This window comes from Mya arenaria, chromosome 16 (genome assembly GCF_026914265.1).
Source record: "Mya arenaria isolate MELC-2E11 chromosome 16, ASM2691426v1".
NCBI classification, from domain to species: Eukaryota; Metazoa; Mollusca; class Bivalvia; order Myida; family Myidae; genus Mya; species Mya arenaria.
This window is the reverse complement of record NC_069137.1, coordinates 22,229,282-22,248,784: the sequence shown is the minus strand read 5'-3', so window position 1 is coordinate 22,248,784 and position 19,503 is coordinate 22,229,282. Positions and strand designations below refer to the sequence as shown.

General features: G+C 33.5%; 1 protein-coding gene across 3 annotated transcripts in view; it reads right to left on the bottom strand.

Moving 5' to 3' along the window:
* The window catches only part of LOC128222492 (uncharacterized), a 31,535-nt gene extending 12,327 nt beyond the window's left edge, over nucleotides 1-19,208 (bottom strand). For 2 of the 3 annotated variants that reach the window (XM_052931521.1, XM_052931523.1), the window contains exons 1-5: nucleotides 18,786-19,208; nucleotides 9,422-10,026; nucleotides 2,793-3,044; nucleotides 1,910-1,984; nucleotides 1,252-1,332 (exon numbers count right to left, since the gene is read on the bottom strand). In XM_052931521.1, coding sequence (XP_052787481.1) covers nucleotides 1,252-1,332; nucleotides 1,910-1,984; nucleotides 2,793-3,044; nucleotides 9,422-9,903 — 890 coding nt within the window. In that variant the 5' untranslated portion in view covers nucleotides 9,904-10,026; nucleotides 18,786-19,208. Of the gene's footprint in view, nucleotides 1-1,251; nucleotides 1,333-1,909; nucleotides 1,985-2,792; nucleotides 3,045-9,421; nucleotides 10,027-11,340; nucleotides 11,496-18,785 lie in introns of those variants that run through there. The other variant, XM_052931522.1, reaches the window with a different exon arrangement.
* Between the last annotated feature and the right edge of the window lie 295 nt (nucleotides 19,209-19,503).

Sequence of the window (19,503 nt, the reverse complement as noted above, 5' to 3'; positions counted from 1 at the left end):
TGATAATCATACAGATTTTTCCTACATAATTTCTAAAAATTCTTGAAGAAGTAAACATAACACATTTTATAGAACAACGAAAATAGTGAGATTAGCTTAATACTGTTATAAGGGACTTAAGAAGTTTCGAGAAATAGGGGCCAGTTCTTTAGTGAGCTATCTTAAATGGCTGAGTTGAAGGCAGTGATACTAAGATGAGCTTATTCTGAGGATTTTTTTTACTAAAGGTCAAAAGCGTCAATTTGTGAGAGTCCATATTTAAATATCAATAATAGTTTTTTCATACTGTTTCTAAATTGTCCCGCAACAACTGAGCGTCAAAAATGCCATATTTGCATAAAAATACCTCAATATTTACAATTTAATAGACAGCCCTCGTATCTAAATCCCGATTTATGCAATTCTTTTGTATTTTTATCACTTTTCAGCAAAATTAACCGCAATTTCAAACAATGGTTTTGACCACACTCCCAAACGCGTGATGAATCTTTTCTAAATTGCCTAAAAATTCATAAATACGCTGTTTAATAAAGATGTATCGAAAAATAATCGTGAAGAGATAATGTTTCAGCAAAGTTTTGGAACACATTAATACCGTTTAACCTGTGTAATTTATCAAAAACGTTCGTACTTTCGAAAATGATTTTTATTTATTTTCAATGAAGTTGCGTAAGAGGCCGATCAAATGCGGAAATAAAGAATGAATTTTTCATGATTTTTAAAGGGTTTATTGAGGTCTGTTTGCGTTCATCGACTGCATTATGGCCTGACTCTACAATCGCCACCACGATTGCAAATTCGGACATGTTGTTACCTATACGTGAGTAAGCGGCTGATCCACATGATTCTGACAATTTAAAATTTGGTTATTAATGTGGTCCCTTAAAGTGACACTCTTATTCAAAATCAATCCATACACATGTATAACAAACATAATTTTTTTCTGATAAACCTTTAACTACTTACTTAATCATGCATTTATGGAAACTACGAATTACTGATAAGAAGATTGTAACCGTGTATTCAATAGCAGAAAGCGCAAAAATATTAAACGATTGGTGAATGCTAAAAGATTTACTGTGATCTACTTTAGTCTCTTAAGGTAGAAATAGCGTGTTTTATGCTCATTTCTTTCAAATTTAACTCGGTACCCAGGCGGGGCGTAGCCAAGGGTTACAAACAGTGTTTAACAAGATCTTACCCAGGCGGGGCGTAGCCAAGGGTAACAAACAGTGTTTAACAAGATCTTACCCAGGCGGGGCGTAGCCAAGGGGATCCCATTGCTCGTCCCATCTTCCCCTGTAACTGTCGGAAAACCGGGCAGGTTCAAGTCTGAAAAGACATGCATAGTTTTAATTATTTGTAGACATTGTACAGCCTTTTTTGTATTTGTTTTAAACATTTGTGTAAGAATGTGTTTTTGTTTGTATACTATAAATAGCTTGAAAACTGTTACTATTTTCGTACAGTTCAATGTATTAACCCCATCATCAATGCATAGGCAATTAATATCGCAAAATACAATAGACCGTACGTCCCTATTTCACTCTGCTACCTAATAAAGGTATTATTCCACGATGATAAAATGACGTCACAAAAACAGTGCGTCGTTAAAATTACATTTATTATATAAAAAAACTTGTCTGTTAAGTGATTTAGCCGTTAATGTATATTACAAAAGGGTTATTGGTGCTACGTTATGATTCAACTTGCATCTTATGAAATCCGAATCTGCAAGAATGACTAGAGTGAAATACAACCTCCCAGGTCAAAACGCAGTACTAATATACCCTTTGTATATTATTGTTGCAATAAGTTAAAAAAAATAGTTAGATATCGTCAGCAAATATAATCAGCAGGTGCGCGTTGCACTTAAATTTACAGGTGCGTGTTTGTGACGTATACTTACGAGTGAGACCTCTCATAGGGCGGCTGGTCACATGATAACTTATGGTGAAGAGAAGGGGAGCTTACGCTGGACATTCTGAAATGCGCATGCTCAAACATGATGAATCAACAGTTTCACGTGGACATACTCATTGGTATTTGGGTTATTTCATAATGCACAAGTCAATTGTATCCACGCCCTCCCCCCTCGCAGGTCCGGGGAATAGCGGGTGACTTTCGGTCCAGCAAACCCCGGGTAAAACCCCAGCCCTGCGGGGACGAGCTGCTAGTAAAATCCCCACCAAATACCCTTGCACCCAGGGACTCTAGGTAAGACCCATTCCCCGCTAATTTTGGGGCGAGAACAAACTCACCGCATTTACCCGGCACTTCGGGGCCATCTGGAAGGTAAAAACACGGCCCATTTCCCCGGCTATCCCCGGTACACCCCCGGACCTGGGAGGGCCGTGGTTACAATTGGCTGGTGTATAATCATCATTGCGGTATCTAGTGTGTTTGTACCATAAGTAGCACATGAAGACTATACAATTCCCAACAAAATAATCAATATGTATATATGCATGTTCTGTATGTATTTATATAACATATACACAGTATATTTGTATATTCATATAAAATTGATTTTTATTTGGTTTGGACATTCTTCGAACAATTGCCTAAAAATAAGCACTGCGCCATTATAAGATTTCTGTATTATTCCGTTATAAACTCATGTTTTGTATAGATTTGTTGTAACTATTTTGCGGATATATATTTTGTTTATATGATGAGATATAAAAAGCAAGACATACGAAGAAACGTACGTATACACAAGGTAAATACCATAAATAATTTTCCAATACATGTGAATGGTGTAAAACATGTGCATTTAAATATATTCTTACCTGCCATTATAAACACGTGGTACAGAGAGCAAATTTTCTTTGGTTTTCTTATTAGTTTTGTCTTTTCCCGACATGCTTTGGTCTGATATCTCGGATGTGGACTGGTTCTCCGCAGATTTATTAATGTCGGAAGAAATCGAAGACCAATCTGAGATCGGCGTACTTCCGGTTGAATTGGAGCAATCCTGACTTTGAGCACTTCCGATTCCGCTACTGTCCGACGATGCAAGGCAGTCTAGCCCACTCGAAACGCTGAAAAGAAAAAAAAACGTGTTATTTATTTTTTGAATACTATTTTAAATCAGTGTTTGTCAAAATGTACAAGGGATCCTAGATAGCTTCTAAGGTTCCTGTAAATTCCCTTAAGTTGACATTTTGACCAAGGATTGCATAATTAAAATACAAGCATATCTACAATATTTCACATTTTCCACTTTGAAGTCACGTGATTCCTCACCTTAAGTGCATGAAGGTGTTGCGTGTATGCATGAACACTTAAGTTTGACGGTGTTCATTTATTTCGAGTAATTATTGCATACTTCGATTAAATCTTTATATTTTGTATAGAGCAAATTGATAAGTGCAGACATAAAGAGACATATTTATCAAAATTAAAATATTAACGTGGATTGTGTGTCTCTTTGATTAGCAAGCATATACTCGTGTGTCGATACATTATCATTTAACAAATAAAAAGTGTGTAAAATTGAGAGTGAGTGTATATATACAAAGTTATTGCGTCCATAAATATGTAAACTATGTATACCTGAATAGGGCATATTAGACTGAAATCAGTTTTAACGTTTGTGTATGCAGACAACAAAAATATAACAACAAGGCTAGAGTTTTTATATCTTTAGATTTACGGGAGCGCCGTACCTAAATATTGCAAAACCCAAATAAAAATAAAATATTTTTTTTAGTTTTATTTTTATTTTTTCCGACGAACGTTGCTCCAATGTTACGAAGAAAATAAAATTAGTGTTCTATAACCCATATCTCAGAAGCAACTGGTGTACTAATTGTCATTCATTATCGGTATTTTTACTTCAATAATACGTAAACCAGTCGCAAATACGCGGGAAACAGAACAGGTACCCGTAACCATAACAACGTCCTGTCAAAAGTGAAAGTAGCGAGTCCATGTCAGCTATATAGAAAGGTTTTACAACCAAGACGTTTCGATGTTTATGTTACTTTATTTAAATCAAACCGTCGATAACTTAAGACGTGTATATTGTGATTTTTTGTAGATCTAGTATGTTGTTCGCGATTCGTGAAATGATTGCACAACATCCGGTCAAAATAAGGAGACAGAAATTCGTGGGTTGTGTTTAAGTATCAATAGGGCATATTATGATTGGACGCTTTTCTGGTGACCTGTATCACGTCGAGTTCGGTGTGTAAACACGTGTACACGGATACATGTTTACTCACCGAACGAGACGTAATACAGGTCACCAGAAAAGCGTTTTATCGTAATATTACATTTATTACATACCTGCTTATTTAATTATTCATTTTCATTTTTTGGTTTCAATTTGATTTAATTTTACCGCCATCTGTCAAATGCGCTTATGAATTCAACTGTGTTATGTAGTTTTGTGTAATGAAGACAAGGGAGGCTACTACAGCGAAACGAAGTCAGAACTTACATAATTCACTTTATTGAGCAAAATAAGAACATATTTTTTTTGGTTTTAGCAAAATTTACAAATTACGAAAACAATTATTAAATGTCACAGCACAAAAGAAAACAGAACAACATAAAAGCGGTACTTATTTTACGAGTATACAGTTAATTTTTTTGGTCACGCTATTTTTAATAATGCGAACGTAGGTCCGAAATTACACACGGTACTCGCATGATATGGAATCATAAAACGACAGTATCAAGATACGGATTCAACAATACGGCGTGCTGTAATTTCACTGTTGTATATGGAAAAGGAATTTGATAGGCATATATTAAAAATAAGATCACTAACATGTGAGGATTGGCCATTAGAATTTGCAAAAATGTCATATACCTCATATTGCAGTTGAGATCGAATGAACTTCCATAAATTTATTAGTACTCATTTTATTTGACTCATTTTACAAGACGGTGGATTGATTTTGTATTTAAAGATAATGTATCTTTAGTATTAATTTACATTATTTTTAGTGTTATTTTACCTGACCTGTAGTGTTAATTTACATTATCTTGAGTGTTAATAATTTACATTATTTTTAGTGTTATTTTAGTATTTTTACTGTCCTGTAACATATTGCTAACTACTTGTATTGTCCTACTGTTGCATGTACTTTTGATTATTATTTCAAATATAAGTAATACAGAAACAAAATACAATACAATTTTAACCGACATAAGCTCTTGGTAAAATTTGATAAGAAAATGTCAAATTTTCAAGTTTCGAAAAATTGTACGCAAATTGTTGAAGATAAAAATGCAAGGAAAACAAAATAAGTACAAAAAATGAAATTTGAAAAATATAATATACATGCCATTAAAGGCGCACAATATAGGCCAATGCAAACAATTTTTTGTTTGAAGTGTAATGCATTATCGAGTATAACTCATTCGACTTAAATTATCAAACAAATGAATGCATTTAATAGAGGAATAGATAAAAAATATTAGCGATATTTTGGCGGTTTTTTTTCTTAATTTGGGAATGTGTGGCCACGTAAATATTAATAAAAAAACACATTTAAAAAGGCATACATTTTTTTATCTGTAACGTTACCATAATCATATGTTGTTGTTTTTTTTTTCTTTTTATCATTGAAGTAAGGCTAATTAACATGATAATGCATTAAAATTCCGTCAAACATTTTGTTTTTGCTTCAACCTACATTGTGCGCCATCTTTTTTAGAGGTTTGCGCTACTTAGCACTGGTTGCAAACGGTACAGAGACCGACTACGAAGAAGACATGGTGGCACAGAACGCCTTTCATCGATATAAGAATATTAACACAATCTTAATATTTTGAGATACATCGAACTCCGTTGGTTTGAACTTGCTTGGCTTGATTTCTTCGATGTAAAAGACCGATTTCTTGCTACTGAAAGTAAGTATTCCCGCATGGATCAAATTTCCCAAGGCTAAAGGTAGTTTCGCCGGTCCCTGGGAGGTCGAGCTAACGGGGTTTGACAGTACACATTTTGTTTGACATATTACTAGCTTATTTGCGGGCCGGATACCTTGGATTGTTTGAAATGGGGTTTTACCAAATAATTCTAGGTTATGAGGGGCAGACTCGTAATTTTTTAAGTAAAGTTAAACCCCGTTGGTTCGAACTCGCTTGGCTCGAATTTCCTGTTGGCTCGAACTGGATGAACTGTAAATGACCGATTTCTATATACTGAATGTAAACATTCCCGCTTGGCTCGAAATTTTCGAGGCTTGAGGTTATTTCGCCGATTCCTTCGGACTTCGAGCCAACCGGGTTCGACTGTTATGGTAAATTGTCAATACTGATGGCTCTATTTTTATGGTTCAATTATTAATTTATTTTTCAAATCTTTCACTTACGATCTGCTTTACGAATGAATTCTCAAACGCGAGAAAAGACGTAATAAAGTAGTTAAATTAATGAAGACAAAAATGTTTGTTTTATCACAGTCCTTTAACAAATCAGGCGCGTGCGTTTGCTTTGAAAAATAAAGTGTTTAAATTTGCTTTCCTTAATCCCGTGTGCATTTAATTCCAAAATAAATCTACTAAATTGATCGTCATGATGTGATCAAACACACTAATGGCAACGATCAACAACACCCTGCTCTAAATGTTCACGTTAAGCATGACGAGTATATTTCAGCGATGCTGTTTAGGTAGCAAAACACAATGAAATTGTAGAACATCACATTGCAGTTTTGTTTGACCGTATGTTACATAGAAAGACTGCGAACGGGTTTTCTCTTCTTCTTTTTTTTACTGGAGGGGGGGGCGTTAGGGAGGGGTAGTTAGCTCATTTATACTCGCACTCGGGCTCGGAAAGACCCATTCGGCGAGTGCTCCGATAACATTGTTTGGCATTTTATGTTTTTGGAGCATAGTTAGCATAGCCAGGGGCATTTGTACAGTGCGAATGGTCGTAGAAAGGATTTCATAACCAATCACAACAGAAGTGACCTGGTCCGCCCGGGAATCGAACCCGGGTTGTCCGATTAACAGTCCAACGCTCTACCGACTGAGCTAACCGGGCGGACACCATAGTGCACAGACAGAATGATACTTTACTTAGAGCCACCCTGGTCCTTAAACGTGCACCAATGAACAGCACAATCACATAGAACCCCAATTTAACCTCCCGGCACTAAGACGATAAGTATGTAGTGTTGTGGCGGGGAATCGAACCTGCAATCACTTGAATGACAGTCAAGTGCGTTATCACCAAACCACCGATTCGCCACAAGGGGACTGCGAACTCTAGTCACCTGTATATGTACACGTGTGAACTACTTTTTGAGTGTTACGTCACCAAGTGAGGCAAATTTCAGTGTTTTCCGAGATTAGCCTGTGTATTGATGAAACAGTATAATCTTAAGGATCTCGCTCAGTCATTTATGGCGAAAGAAAGTGTGGCAAACCATTAGAAGTGTTGAAAATAGATACTGACTGCTGGAACCGTTCAAAAAATGTTTATATATGCTCAACTATTGACTTCGAAGTGTAAAACTGCGTTGTATGAAAAACAATTCATTAAAAAACTTGAATAATTATAAAACTGAATTATTATCAAACAGTGCTAAAATGTAGTTCAGTTTCCGGATACAAAGAAACGTTGGTGTTGTTATTTAGAAAAAAGGAAAACAAATACAAAAACAAATAAAAATAATGAAACATCACAAAGTGAAGGCGGATTTTGGCGTCAGAAGGGCGTAACAACCCATGTTTAAGTGTTGTTTATGATTTAAATAATTTATAACATAATTAATAAATAATTGCTCATAATGGTATGTCATCTAATCATAACAATTCATAACTGCATGTAATCTAACCACAAATTTAAGTTTAAAATTGCGCTAGACAGTCACTCCCATGAATGCATGCTTCTCGTAACCTATTTATCAAACTTGTTTATTACCCATTACAATAATAAACCATCATATCAGTAGAAGTAGATATTTAAACTTTAAATAGTAGCATTAATTGATTGCAGTGTTTGAACGTGTTTTTATTACTAAGTTAAAATTGATTACCAGAGAAGTGTATTTTGTTGCATGGTTGATAAAAGAGTCCCGAGAGAAAAGTCCTTAGGTTTAACTTTTATATTAAAATCACTACGCGATCTACTTGCAGCGTAGTTAAATGTAAAGAATCCTGACATCGTAAACCGTCGATACACCTACGAGGTCAGTTTCATAATTGGAATCGGACATTTACATAGAATCAATCTGCTTTGGCCTTTAAGCTGCACTCTCACAGATTTACCGTTTTGACAACTTTTTATAGTTTTTGCGTAAATATCTGCAAACCATTGATATTAAAGTGCTGACAAAAGATCAGATCGCAGATTTTCATATTTCCGTTCGAAAATTAATGTTTTATGGCTAAAGGCGTTACTTACGATTTAATAAAAATGCATTAAACATCAATTTTTGAATTGAATATGAAAATATGAGATCTGATTTTTATCAGCCGTCTTATGTCACAGGTTTCCATAAATGTTCGCATAAATTGGCTTGTTTCTTAACCAAATATAAAAAAGTTGTCAAAACGTTCAATCTGTGAGAGTGCAGCTTTAAATTAAGCTTTGTGTGAAATAGTTCAGGCAGACACATTCTTTGCAATTCAACAGTGCAATGTTTCCACCTGGTTCAGTCTCATTAAATGTTGTCATTTTGCAATGAAAGTGTCACGCAAAAATAAAATGAGAAATAGATGACAAGTGGTATTTACCGCGTCAAATATTTAACTTCTTGCCATGTTTTTTGTGATGCTTTTTAATTCACTACAAACATGTTTACGAAAACTAATCCCCGACGCTGTTTTGAAATGAATAAGAATGGGCAAGCCTCTGTGATGACATGATGAACGAAAGCGTTTAAATACTAAACTTTGACATTCTATCGATGTATACCACCTGGCGACGGTTTACGTAAACATGCGAAGGTTTTCGTTGAATGACGAACATCCATGGCGAGGAATATACACCAATCAACTCATTTCCGACTTGTGGCGATCATTACCGATATGAGCCGATTGATTGTTTATACGTTCTGCCAAATTTATAACCGTTACACGATAGCGGTGACAGTTTGATGATCGCGTTTAATTAGATGTCCTATATCAGATATCAACACGTCTTATACAACGTTGATTTTATCGCGTTAGGACGTTAACGTTAAAATATTTCTAAATGCGAGCGATGTTTGTACATCTGTGACAGTAACAAATAACCATTGTGACATATTGTGCATATCGTAAGCTTTTTCACTCGTGATTTGACAGAAAAACGTCATAAATTTAGATAATGGTCTTTTTGAAGCCGAATTTGAATATTAATGTCCATTTATAACTGTGTAAAGTATTTCCTTTAAATGACCAGGAAAACATCTGATAACAAAAAGACAAATGTTTTTCTTCATAAAGTTAACACTTAACTATTTTAAACTCACCTTAATTTAACCGGAAGTGTTTCTATGGTACCAATATCTTCCGGATCTTCAATGACCTCTGAATCACGTGACCGGCAATAAGGCCCGAGCATGCGCAGTATGATTCCAACAACTGCGAGAACTAAGACAATTACACCAGCACCAATTATAACCTTTTCTGCAGTTCCTATGACAATCTGTGACGTCACTTCATCTGGATAAAACGTCACTTCCTTAGTAGTATTGATATTAGCACTTTTATCGAAATTAAAAAGTTTTGTAGTAATTTCTTGTAGATGTTTGACACTTTGCGAGGTTAAATCACTTAATGAATTATTCCTTTCGAAAATGTCACTGATATTTGTAAATTGCTCCTTTAAAGTATCGTTTCTTTCCGCCGATTGGGCGACAAAACTATCATTTGGTCTCCAACTACCTGATGTTACAAACTCCGACCCAACAGTTTCAGTACTGGTTCCGAGCTTTAAACTTATGATCGCCATGTTAAATTGCGTGTTTATAATCCGGAACAACCAAACAAGACTACAAGCCGGGATCCAAAAAACTGATGTTGATTCTGATCTTAATGGGTTATTTCGATGAGCGATCTAGTCCCGAGGCGAAACCTGCAATCAAAAAATGTAAACATACATTAAAACAATTGTATAAAATGTATTTGGATATAATCAACATTCCTTCAAACATAACCACAATTGAACATGTTTCAGTTTGTTTCAAGGTTAAAATAAATGGGCAACGATCACTGCAGCAATGTTAAATTCAATTCAATTCAATTCAATTTAGACTTGTATTTGTAAAGCGTCTTAAGATATTTCCTAACTTAAGTCACTTCCCTACTTTAAGTATCTCATTGGTCAAATGATATAAAAACTTAAAAAAACTTAAAATTCTTTCTAAAATACATTATTTTCTTCACATTTTTAAAAAAAAAAATCTTAAATGTTAAAACACACATATTTTTCTTTTAATTTGACAATGAAAAAATAAAGAAATCGACTTAAGTTAAAAAAATGACTTAAGAAGTGTTATGAATACGACCCCTGGGGTCATATTCATAAAACATCTTAAGTCATTTGTTAACTAAACAATTTCTTAAAATTTTCAAAACCAAAATTAAAGAAAAATAAAAGTGTGTTTAGCATAAAAGTATGTATGTTCAATAAGGGCAATGACTGTTAAGGAAATCAGAATTATTAAGCCTTTATCTGATATTATTAGAGAGGTACTAAACTTAAGAAAATGACTTAAGTTAAGATGTTTCAAGAATATGACCCCTGCAACAATGCATACAAACCTGTAAACAACTTATTGATATATTAGCATCTGCTAAAGATCATACTGTATTTATACATTTTTCACATCATTCAGAATTTTAATACGAAGTGTTCAATAGGCTTAATGTTTGGTTAACATAAATATAACTAAATTCACTGGTTAAAACATAGTGTTGATCGAAAAGATATGCGAAAGATTGTAAATCCGTTGTATGATGTTAATTATGCCTTCATGGGCAGCCATGTATCGTGAGAAAACTTCCATTACATATACATATGATTTCTATAAAAGATATATAATTACTATAAAACATATACATATAATTACTTTGAAACATATACATATAATTGCTATAAAACATATACATATAATTACTTTGAAACATATACATATAATTGCTATAAAACATATACATATAATTACTTTGAAACATATACATATAATTGCTATAAAACATATACATATAATTGCTATAAATCATATACATATAATTACTATAAATCATATACATATACTTGCTATAAAACATAAACATATAATAACTATATAACATAAACATATAATTACTATAATATATAAATACATATAGTTAATATAATTTCTATAAAATATATACATATAATTACTAGAAAACATATACATACAGATGTATATCGTATGAATCTGCTCTCATTAATATCCATTAATTCTCATTTTTTGTTTGAAATACGATTATTTTTCTTTCAGTTGCCTTAAAAAACATCTAATTTAAGTCATTAACAAGGATCGGTGTTTTATTTCTTTGATCCTAGTGTTTTATCATTGAACGCTTGCTAATTACCAAACAATGAATGCATTAATGTCTATGAAATGCAATTGAAAATACAGTTGCACAGAGACTTCATTAAACACATACGTCAAGATTAATTTGATTTTAAACGCGACCACATACTATTACTTAACAAGAAAGAAATTGACGCATTATAAGCATTAAGTCGGCGCGATAAAAATAGTAGATAAAACATACATGTAGATCACCAAAAAAAAAGTTCTTTTCACTTCAATGATAAAATGTAAAGTATGCATTTGTTCAAAAGACATTATTGTTCGTAATATTGTGACAACTGTATTTGTTTTTGTGAACACGCTTTACGGTAATGAGTAAATTAAACGGGGATAAAAAAGCCTATAAAAGAGGGCTCCAATCTAGTTCATCTCGTGAACATCACAAGTGAATATTTCACTCCTGGCTACGCCAATCGTGAAATATTACTGTTGGTGCTCACTCGGTGAAAATATTGTGATCTTACTCTGAAACAAACAATTATCCTCTCTCTCTATATATATATAACACCTCCTTAGTTGTGAAGCACAATCGTTTGAAGGGAGTTAACTCCTGTTGTATTGTCATATGAACTTAAAATATTTAGTGGCATTTAACCTAAGAGCAATTAATACCCTGATGCCCATCTAAACTTTTTTGTTTTAATTTATTCGTTCATTTTTTTTAGATATTATAAAATTTTACGAAAATAAAAGTACAATTTATATTCTGTAAACGTTTTTTTTTTTTCATTTTAACCAAATTGTGTTATATTTGATGACGTCTTTACCGCAGAAAATTAAGCGCTGTCGTTTTATTGCTTTTTTTAATCATGTTCTTAAATGGCATGTTATTAATTTTGTAGTAAAACTCTTAAGTCATTTTTCACTGACGACATTTAGTTATACTTTATATTAATAGTGTCTACAATTAATGCCAGGATATAACCGATATTTAGATTCTAACGCCCTTTTTTGTACGTCAAGTACGTTAGAGTTAACGTTGTCTACGTAAGTTATTATAATCCAAGGGTGTCAGTGTGTGTATACCACGTGATAAATTGCGTCATAAATGCTACGTCGGAAGGCAATATTTTGCTTCGGATGAAGACTTTAAACAAGGATAACTTCACTATTTCTTCACCATTTTAAATGAAATATAGCGCAGTCTACGCCGCTTACGGAGCCCCGCCTTTGGTATTTTACCAGAGTTTGATTGAGAGTTTAGTTTTTTAAAACACTTCGACAAACCTTTTCACAATACGGCCGTCTGACGGAACACTGTCAAAACATTTTTTAGGAAACAGGTTTGTCGAAGTGTTTAATGAAACTAATCACCGTATCAAACTTCTGTAATAACACTAAGGCGGGACTCTGTAAGCGGCATAGACTGCCCTTTGTTTTATCTAAATTGGTGTAGTTAAAGAAAAGTTATCGTTGATTTAAGTCTTTAATTTAGTTAAAATGTTGCCTTCCGACGTAGCATATATGACGTAATTTATCACGTGGTATACACACACTGGGTGTGCAAGCTTATTTATACTTGCACTCGAGCAAGGTCCATTCAGCGAGTGTTCCGGTAAGACTGTAAGTCATTTTAGGTTTTTGGAGCATAGTGCACAGACAGATTGTAACGCTGGTTAGAGCTACCCGGGTTCTTTAACATGCACCAGTGTATAGCAATGTCACAGGGGCCCCAATTAACGTCCTCTCCCGGAAGACGATTAGCATGTTTGTAACGTAGCGGCAGGGAATCGAACCTGCGACCCCTGGATTGACGGTCAAGAGTATTACCACTAATCCACGGACCTGCCACGATTTATAATAATCCAAAACAATTTGATGGTTTTTATTTGATTTTTTTTGCCTGTTGTTAATGTAGGCTAATGCAACACATACAAAAGATACCACACTGGTAGCTCCGAACATTAATGTCAAAATTCCCATAACTGTATGGTGATGACACCCTTTCCGTCAGCTTTGATATACGCATACTTATCTTAAAACAGAAATTTTCCATCTTTATTTAGTTTAAACGTATTTCTTTTACAACGCTTGTGAAACAATTTATTGCAACTAATATTAATCACTCTCGTTGGCACGATGTTGGGTGAGAGTCTGGGCTTGCTTAAGTTGCGGGGGAAACCGGAGTGCCCGGAAAAAAACAACAACAATTTTCCGGCTTGATTACTACAATCAAAACTCCCATGCGCCCAGGCCGGGAATCGAACCCGGGTCGCCTAGGTGAGAAGCGAGTGCACTAACCACTGCGCTTACCGGACTTAATTTGTTATGTTTCTTTTAAAAAAAAACATTTTTATAACTTAATTTATATTACATGGTTGTTTTCATACACTGTGGGAAATTAATAAAGAGGAAATTCATATAAAAATGAAGCTTTGTGTAAGATTTTCGCAATTTCAACATTTTTGCAGATGTCAACAATGCGTCGTCATAAGTCATGTTGTTTGAAAAAACGGCGATCGATTAATAAAACGTTTTACGCTAGTGAAAACGCATCTGTTATTTTATTTTAAACTTAAAGATGCACTCTTACTCCCACATAAGATTTACCACAATTAATATTATTGTTTTGTTATGCCAAAAAGGATGATTAATTGTCGAAAACAATGTTTCTAATGAAGGATACCTATTTTAATTTGGAAGAAATGTGCTTAAATCAAAGTATTTCTACCATTTGAGACCATAGTAGATCACAGTAAATCTTTTAGCATTCACCAATCATTTAATACTTTTTGTGTTTTCAGCTATTAAATACACGGTTACAATCTTGTTATCAGTAATTGATATTTTCCATAAATGCATTATTTAGTAAGTAGTTAAAGGTTCATCAGTCAGAATATATGTTTGTTATATATGTGTATGCATTGATATTGAATACGAATGTCACTTTAGTGCAAAAACAAATACCAAAATATTTATGTCTATTGCTGTCAAAATTTTATTTTGCTAACGCTCATGATAACTTGACTAGTGCATGTATATCTTATGAAACAGTACTGTTAATGAATTTGTTGAAATAATACAATCCGTGAATGTTAAAGAAAATTAAGAAATTTAGCCATGTAAGTTAATTATGCATTTAGTTTAAGAAACAAGTATCATTATTATTATGACTTGTGATATCCTATATAAACGTTATTTCACACTGATCTCTCGCTGTCATATATTGTCATGTATTGATTTTACTCTTCATGTATACAATATATATTAGTTTTGTATTCTATGCGATTTCATATATGTTCTATATACTGTAAATATTGCATTGATCACTTGACAACTTATATATATATATATATATATATATATTACTTTTTCAAATATATACACATGTACAGTATGTCTACATGTATTTCTGAATAAACTAAAACTATGAATTGTGTCAGTGCCCATGGGGATGGCCCTCAACCCCTGGTCCCTATTAAGGGGCAAATAAAAGGAGTCTTTGAAGCCAGCAAAAGAAAACAAAAATGAATGACTTTAAAAATCGTGCTAGCTCGAAATATAAATAAACACGTTGTTCTGAAAAGCTGCACTCTCACAGATTTACCATTTTTACAAGTTTTTTTATTTTTTTGTCTTGGAAAGAGCAATTTTTGCGTAAATATCTGCAACCCAATGATGTAAGATTGTTGATTTTCATATTTCCATTCGAAAATTAATGTTTTATAGCTTAAACCGTTACTAACGGTTTAAGAAAAATCCATAAAACATCAATTTTTGAACTTAAATATAAAAATATGCGATCTAATTTTTTGTCAGCAGTCTTAAATAACTGGTTTCCATGGATTGTCGCAAAAATTGGCTCGTTCCAAGACAAAAAATAAAAAAAAAGTTGTCAAAATGTTTAATCTGTGAAAGTGCATCTTAATTAAAAAAATAAGTATTTTTTTCACAACATGACGATTCAAGTTTAATGCAAATTCAAAATTTGCGAACAAAGTAAAATACAACAACCAGGCGTTCATTTCATTCTCATTTTCAAAAAAATAAACGTTTATTTAACCATACTAATGCACGTATTTCTAATTAATATCCATTTATGGTAAATTTTAAATGTCAATTCAGCGCATTCATTCACCTTGGTTTTAAAACAGCCCACTACTGGTTACAGCAGTCATACCTTTTGTTTATAGTGGTGTGAATAAAAAAAGGTGAACAATCTTTAAGTGATTAAACCTCAATATATCAAAATTAATTGATTTTCACCGATATACCAATATGTTAACACTCACCCTACCTTACAGTTTTTATTATTTTTTTTTGCTTACTTCATGTTAGCCCACACCTGTGTGAGGCCAATATAAAACTAATTGCTTGATTTTCATCCATTTTTATCAGAACAGAACAATGCATATATGCTACTTCGGAATGCAACATTTTGCGTAAAATGAAGACTTAAAACAAAGATAACTTTTCTTTTACTACACCATTTTAAATGAAACAAAGGGCAGTCTATGCCGCTTAAGGAGACATGCCTTCGTTTTGTTACCGGAGTTTGATAAGGTGATTGGTTTTATCAAACACTTCGACAAACCTGTTTCAAAAATAATGTTTTGACAGTGCTCCGTCAGACGGCTGTATTGAGAAAATGTTTGTATAAGTGTTTTAAGAAACTGAACTCTCAATCTAACTCTGGTAAAAGACCAAACGCAATGCTCCGTATGCGGCGTAGACTGCGCTATGTTTCATTTAAAATGGTGAAGAAATAGTGAAGTCATCTTTGTTTAAAGTCTTCATTCGAACCTTCAGACGTAGCATATATGATGCGATTTATCACGTGGTTCACACTCTGTTATACATGGATCTAGATGAACCACGAGAACGTTCATAACAATTCTCCTATTTTAAATGTTAATATTATACTTCGACGCCATAAGTATGAAGAAATGCCGGTCACGGACAGTATCGGACCAATACGCAAACAGGGGGCGTACCTGAAGCATTTTGAATTGTACGCCCGTACACTTGAGAGCAGTGAAAAAAGTAAAAGTATTTCTATATTCTCGACCCAGTATGATATATGGGGTTGAAGCGGGACCGATATCCCCTGACGTGGGACTGTTTTTTACTGGCCATTTCGTGGGAACCTTCATTCTTTTGTACGCCTGGGCGTACTGGAGTATGTCTCGGTACGTCCCTGCGCAAATACATACCCTAGTTTAACATTTTTACTTGACTCAATAGAATGAAAGGGGCGGCGGAAAATAGAGGTGGCTGGCGAGGATGAAAGTCTAGCAATCAATTTAAAGTCGCCTTATGCTTTAGCCGAGTAAAATTGTAGCAAGCGAGCGAAATCATCAACTACTTACGGTTTAAGAAAAATGCAAAAACATCAATTTTTATCATACATATGTACATATAAAAACCTGCGATCTGATGTTTTGTCAACAGTCTATATTACTGGTTTCTACATATTTATGGAAAAAAAACTCATTCCAAGACTAAAAAAATAATATAAAAGTTGTCAAAAAATTCAATCTGTGAGAGTCCAGATTTAATAAGGGCGTGTTTATACACTGCTTAATGCGACATGGGATGACAAGAAAGTGCTGTTTGAACATTTTATGTGATATTGAATACCTATGCAGCTGAAAGGAATATATTATAAAACTGTCAGATGCGTGGATAAATTCGAAGAAAGAAATTAATCAAAATGTCTTCAATTGATCAAAACAGCGTATTATAAAGACATTATAATATGAAGTAAGGAAATTATTTGACATATTCAATTATGCAATGATTAATTATCTCTAGTTAAAATTACACGAAATATTTGGAGATTATAAATCAGTGCAGTCGAACTATCATTGTTTAGTTATACTGGAAAATGACTTCTTGTCTCACGGACCATGAACAATACCTTGACCATTTATTGCTTGATTGATTTATTGCTTGATTGATTGCTTGATTGCTTGATTGATTGATTGATTGATTGATTCTTTATCCACTTTGTCGAGACATATAAACATACGTATTACAAATATTTTAACAAATACGCTTTTTGACAGTTAAACGTTTTTAGAAACACTGTACCTGAATATATATATCAAATGCTGTCATATTTCCATTTGTTATCCTTTGAAAATATTTTACTATCAAAAGATGTTTAAAATGGAATGGAAAGGTGGTAATTAAAATGGGTATATCGAGGGCTAAGGGCAAAACGGACGTAACTTCTCCTATTTGTACATGGAGTTACGTCCATGTTGCGTTGATTCCCCAAAAAGGGCACCAAAGAGTCTCTAAAAGGGAACAATATTGGTTGGTTCCGTCCATGTTGCGTTTATTCCCCAAAAAGGGCACCAAAGAGCCTTTAAAGGGGAACAATATTGGTTGGTTCCGTCGATGTTGCGTTTATTCCCCAAAAAGGGCACCAAAGAGCCTTTAAAGGGGAACAATATTGGTTGGTTCCGTCCATGTTGCGTTTATTCCCCAAAAAGGGCACCAAAGAGCCTTTAAAGGGGAACAATATTGGTTGATGCCAAGGGTTTGTTTTTATTTGTATGCATAAGTATGTTTAAAATGATAAAAATGTTTTGTCGCCTTTTTTAACTTGGGAATTCGTGTCCAAGTATTGCTACTAATCGAAAAATCCCATCTATAAAGGCTTATATATTTTGATCTCTACACAAATAATATGGGTTTTCTTTTATTTTTAATTATTAAAGTCAAAATAGTTAAGCATTATATAAGCCATGTCTGGCGTTTATTTCACTTGGGTATAGCTATTAGTTGAAAAAAAAAGCCATTTATCAAGGCTTATATATTTTAATCTCTGCACAAATAATATGAGTTTTCTTCGTTTGTATCATTAAAGTCAAATTAGTTAAACATAATGAAAGCTATGTTTTAGCGCTTTTTTAACTTGGGACTTCGTGGCCAAGTATAGCTATTAGTAAAAATACATTTATAAAGGCTAGTATATTAAATCTTAAAACAAATGCTATGAGTTTTCTTTTTGTTTGTATCATTAAAGTCAAATTAGTTAAACATAATGAAAGCTATGTTTTAGCGCTTTTTTAACTTGGGACTTCGTGGCCAAGTATAGCTATTTGTAAAAAAACATTTATAAAGGCTAGTATATTAAATCTTAAAACAAATGCTATGAGTTTTCTTTTTGTTTGTATTATTTAAGTCAAAAGAGTTAAACCTATCAATGTATTTAAGTTTAAAAACATACAAGACAGGACACCTAATGCAGACCACAGACGCATCAAAGTGTCTTTAAGTCTTATCTCAAAATAAAAATTAAAAAATAACTTACCTATTTTTTGTTTAGCAAAGTTCCAAAATCCTTTTTTGTTACAAAATCATGTTTGTCTGGGGTTTTCGTTTTTTGCAATTAAATTCCGATGGCTTTATATGTGAGAAAACACTGAATGAAGAACTGTTTCCCTTCGATTTCATTTATTCAACTATGAGTTGACCAAAGTTATGTCAGAGATGTTTTTTATGTACTAGTAAACAAATCACTCATGACGTTCAAGGTTTTTATTTATAGAACACGACCTTTTAACATAAATTTAAGCAAAACAAATCAAGCCTCACTCCTTCAAAACCCAGAAAGAATCATTCTCACACCACCTCAACCACCCATCTTAAACCGCTAAAATCTTATGAGATGAATCAAATTCGTTTTGTGTGTAAAATATTATAAAACGGTCGTTTTGCCGCAAAATTGATGAGTTTGGAAGGAAATAGAATAGCATATATTTATAAATATATGGGCAGGGCGTATTAAATGTTGTCTTCACAAACCGTAGAAATTGTTATATAATGATAAATTAATCGTTACGCTTGTTTGCTTTAAATGTTTTTACATTCAGTTCACGTTAGGATAAGTCGACGTTAACGCTCACGCTATTGCGCACCGCTACGTTACGTTTTAGACGTTAATCGATTATGATTAGGCTGATAAATAAAAAACAACATGCGTACTTGCACACCAGCAGTGTACGGTACACCGGAGTTCGATATCACAC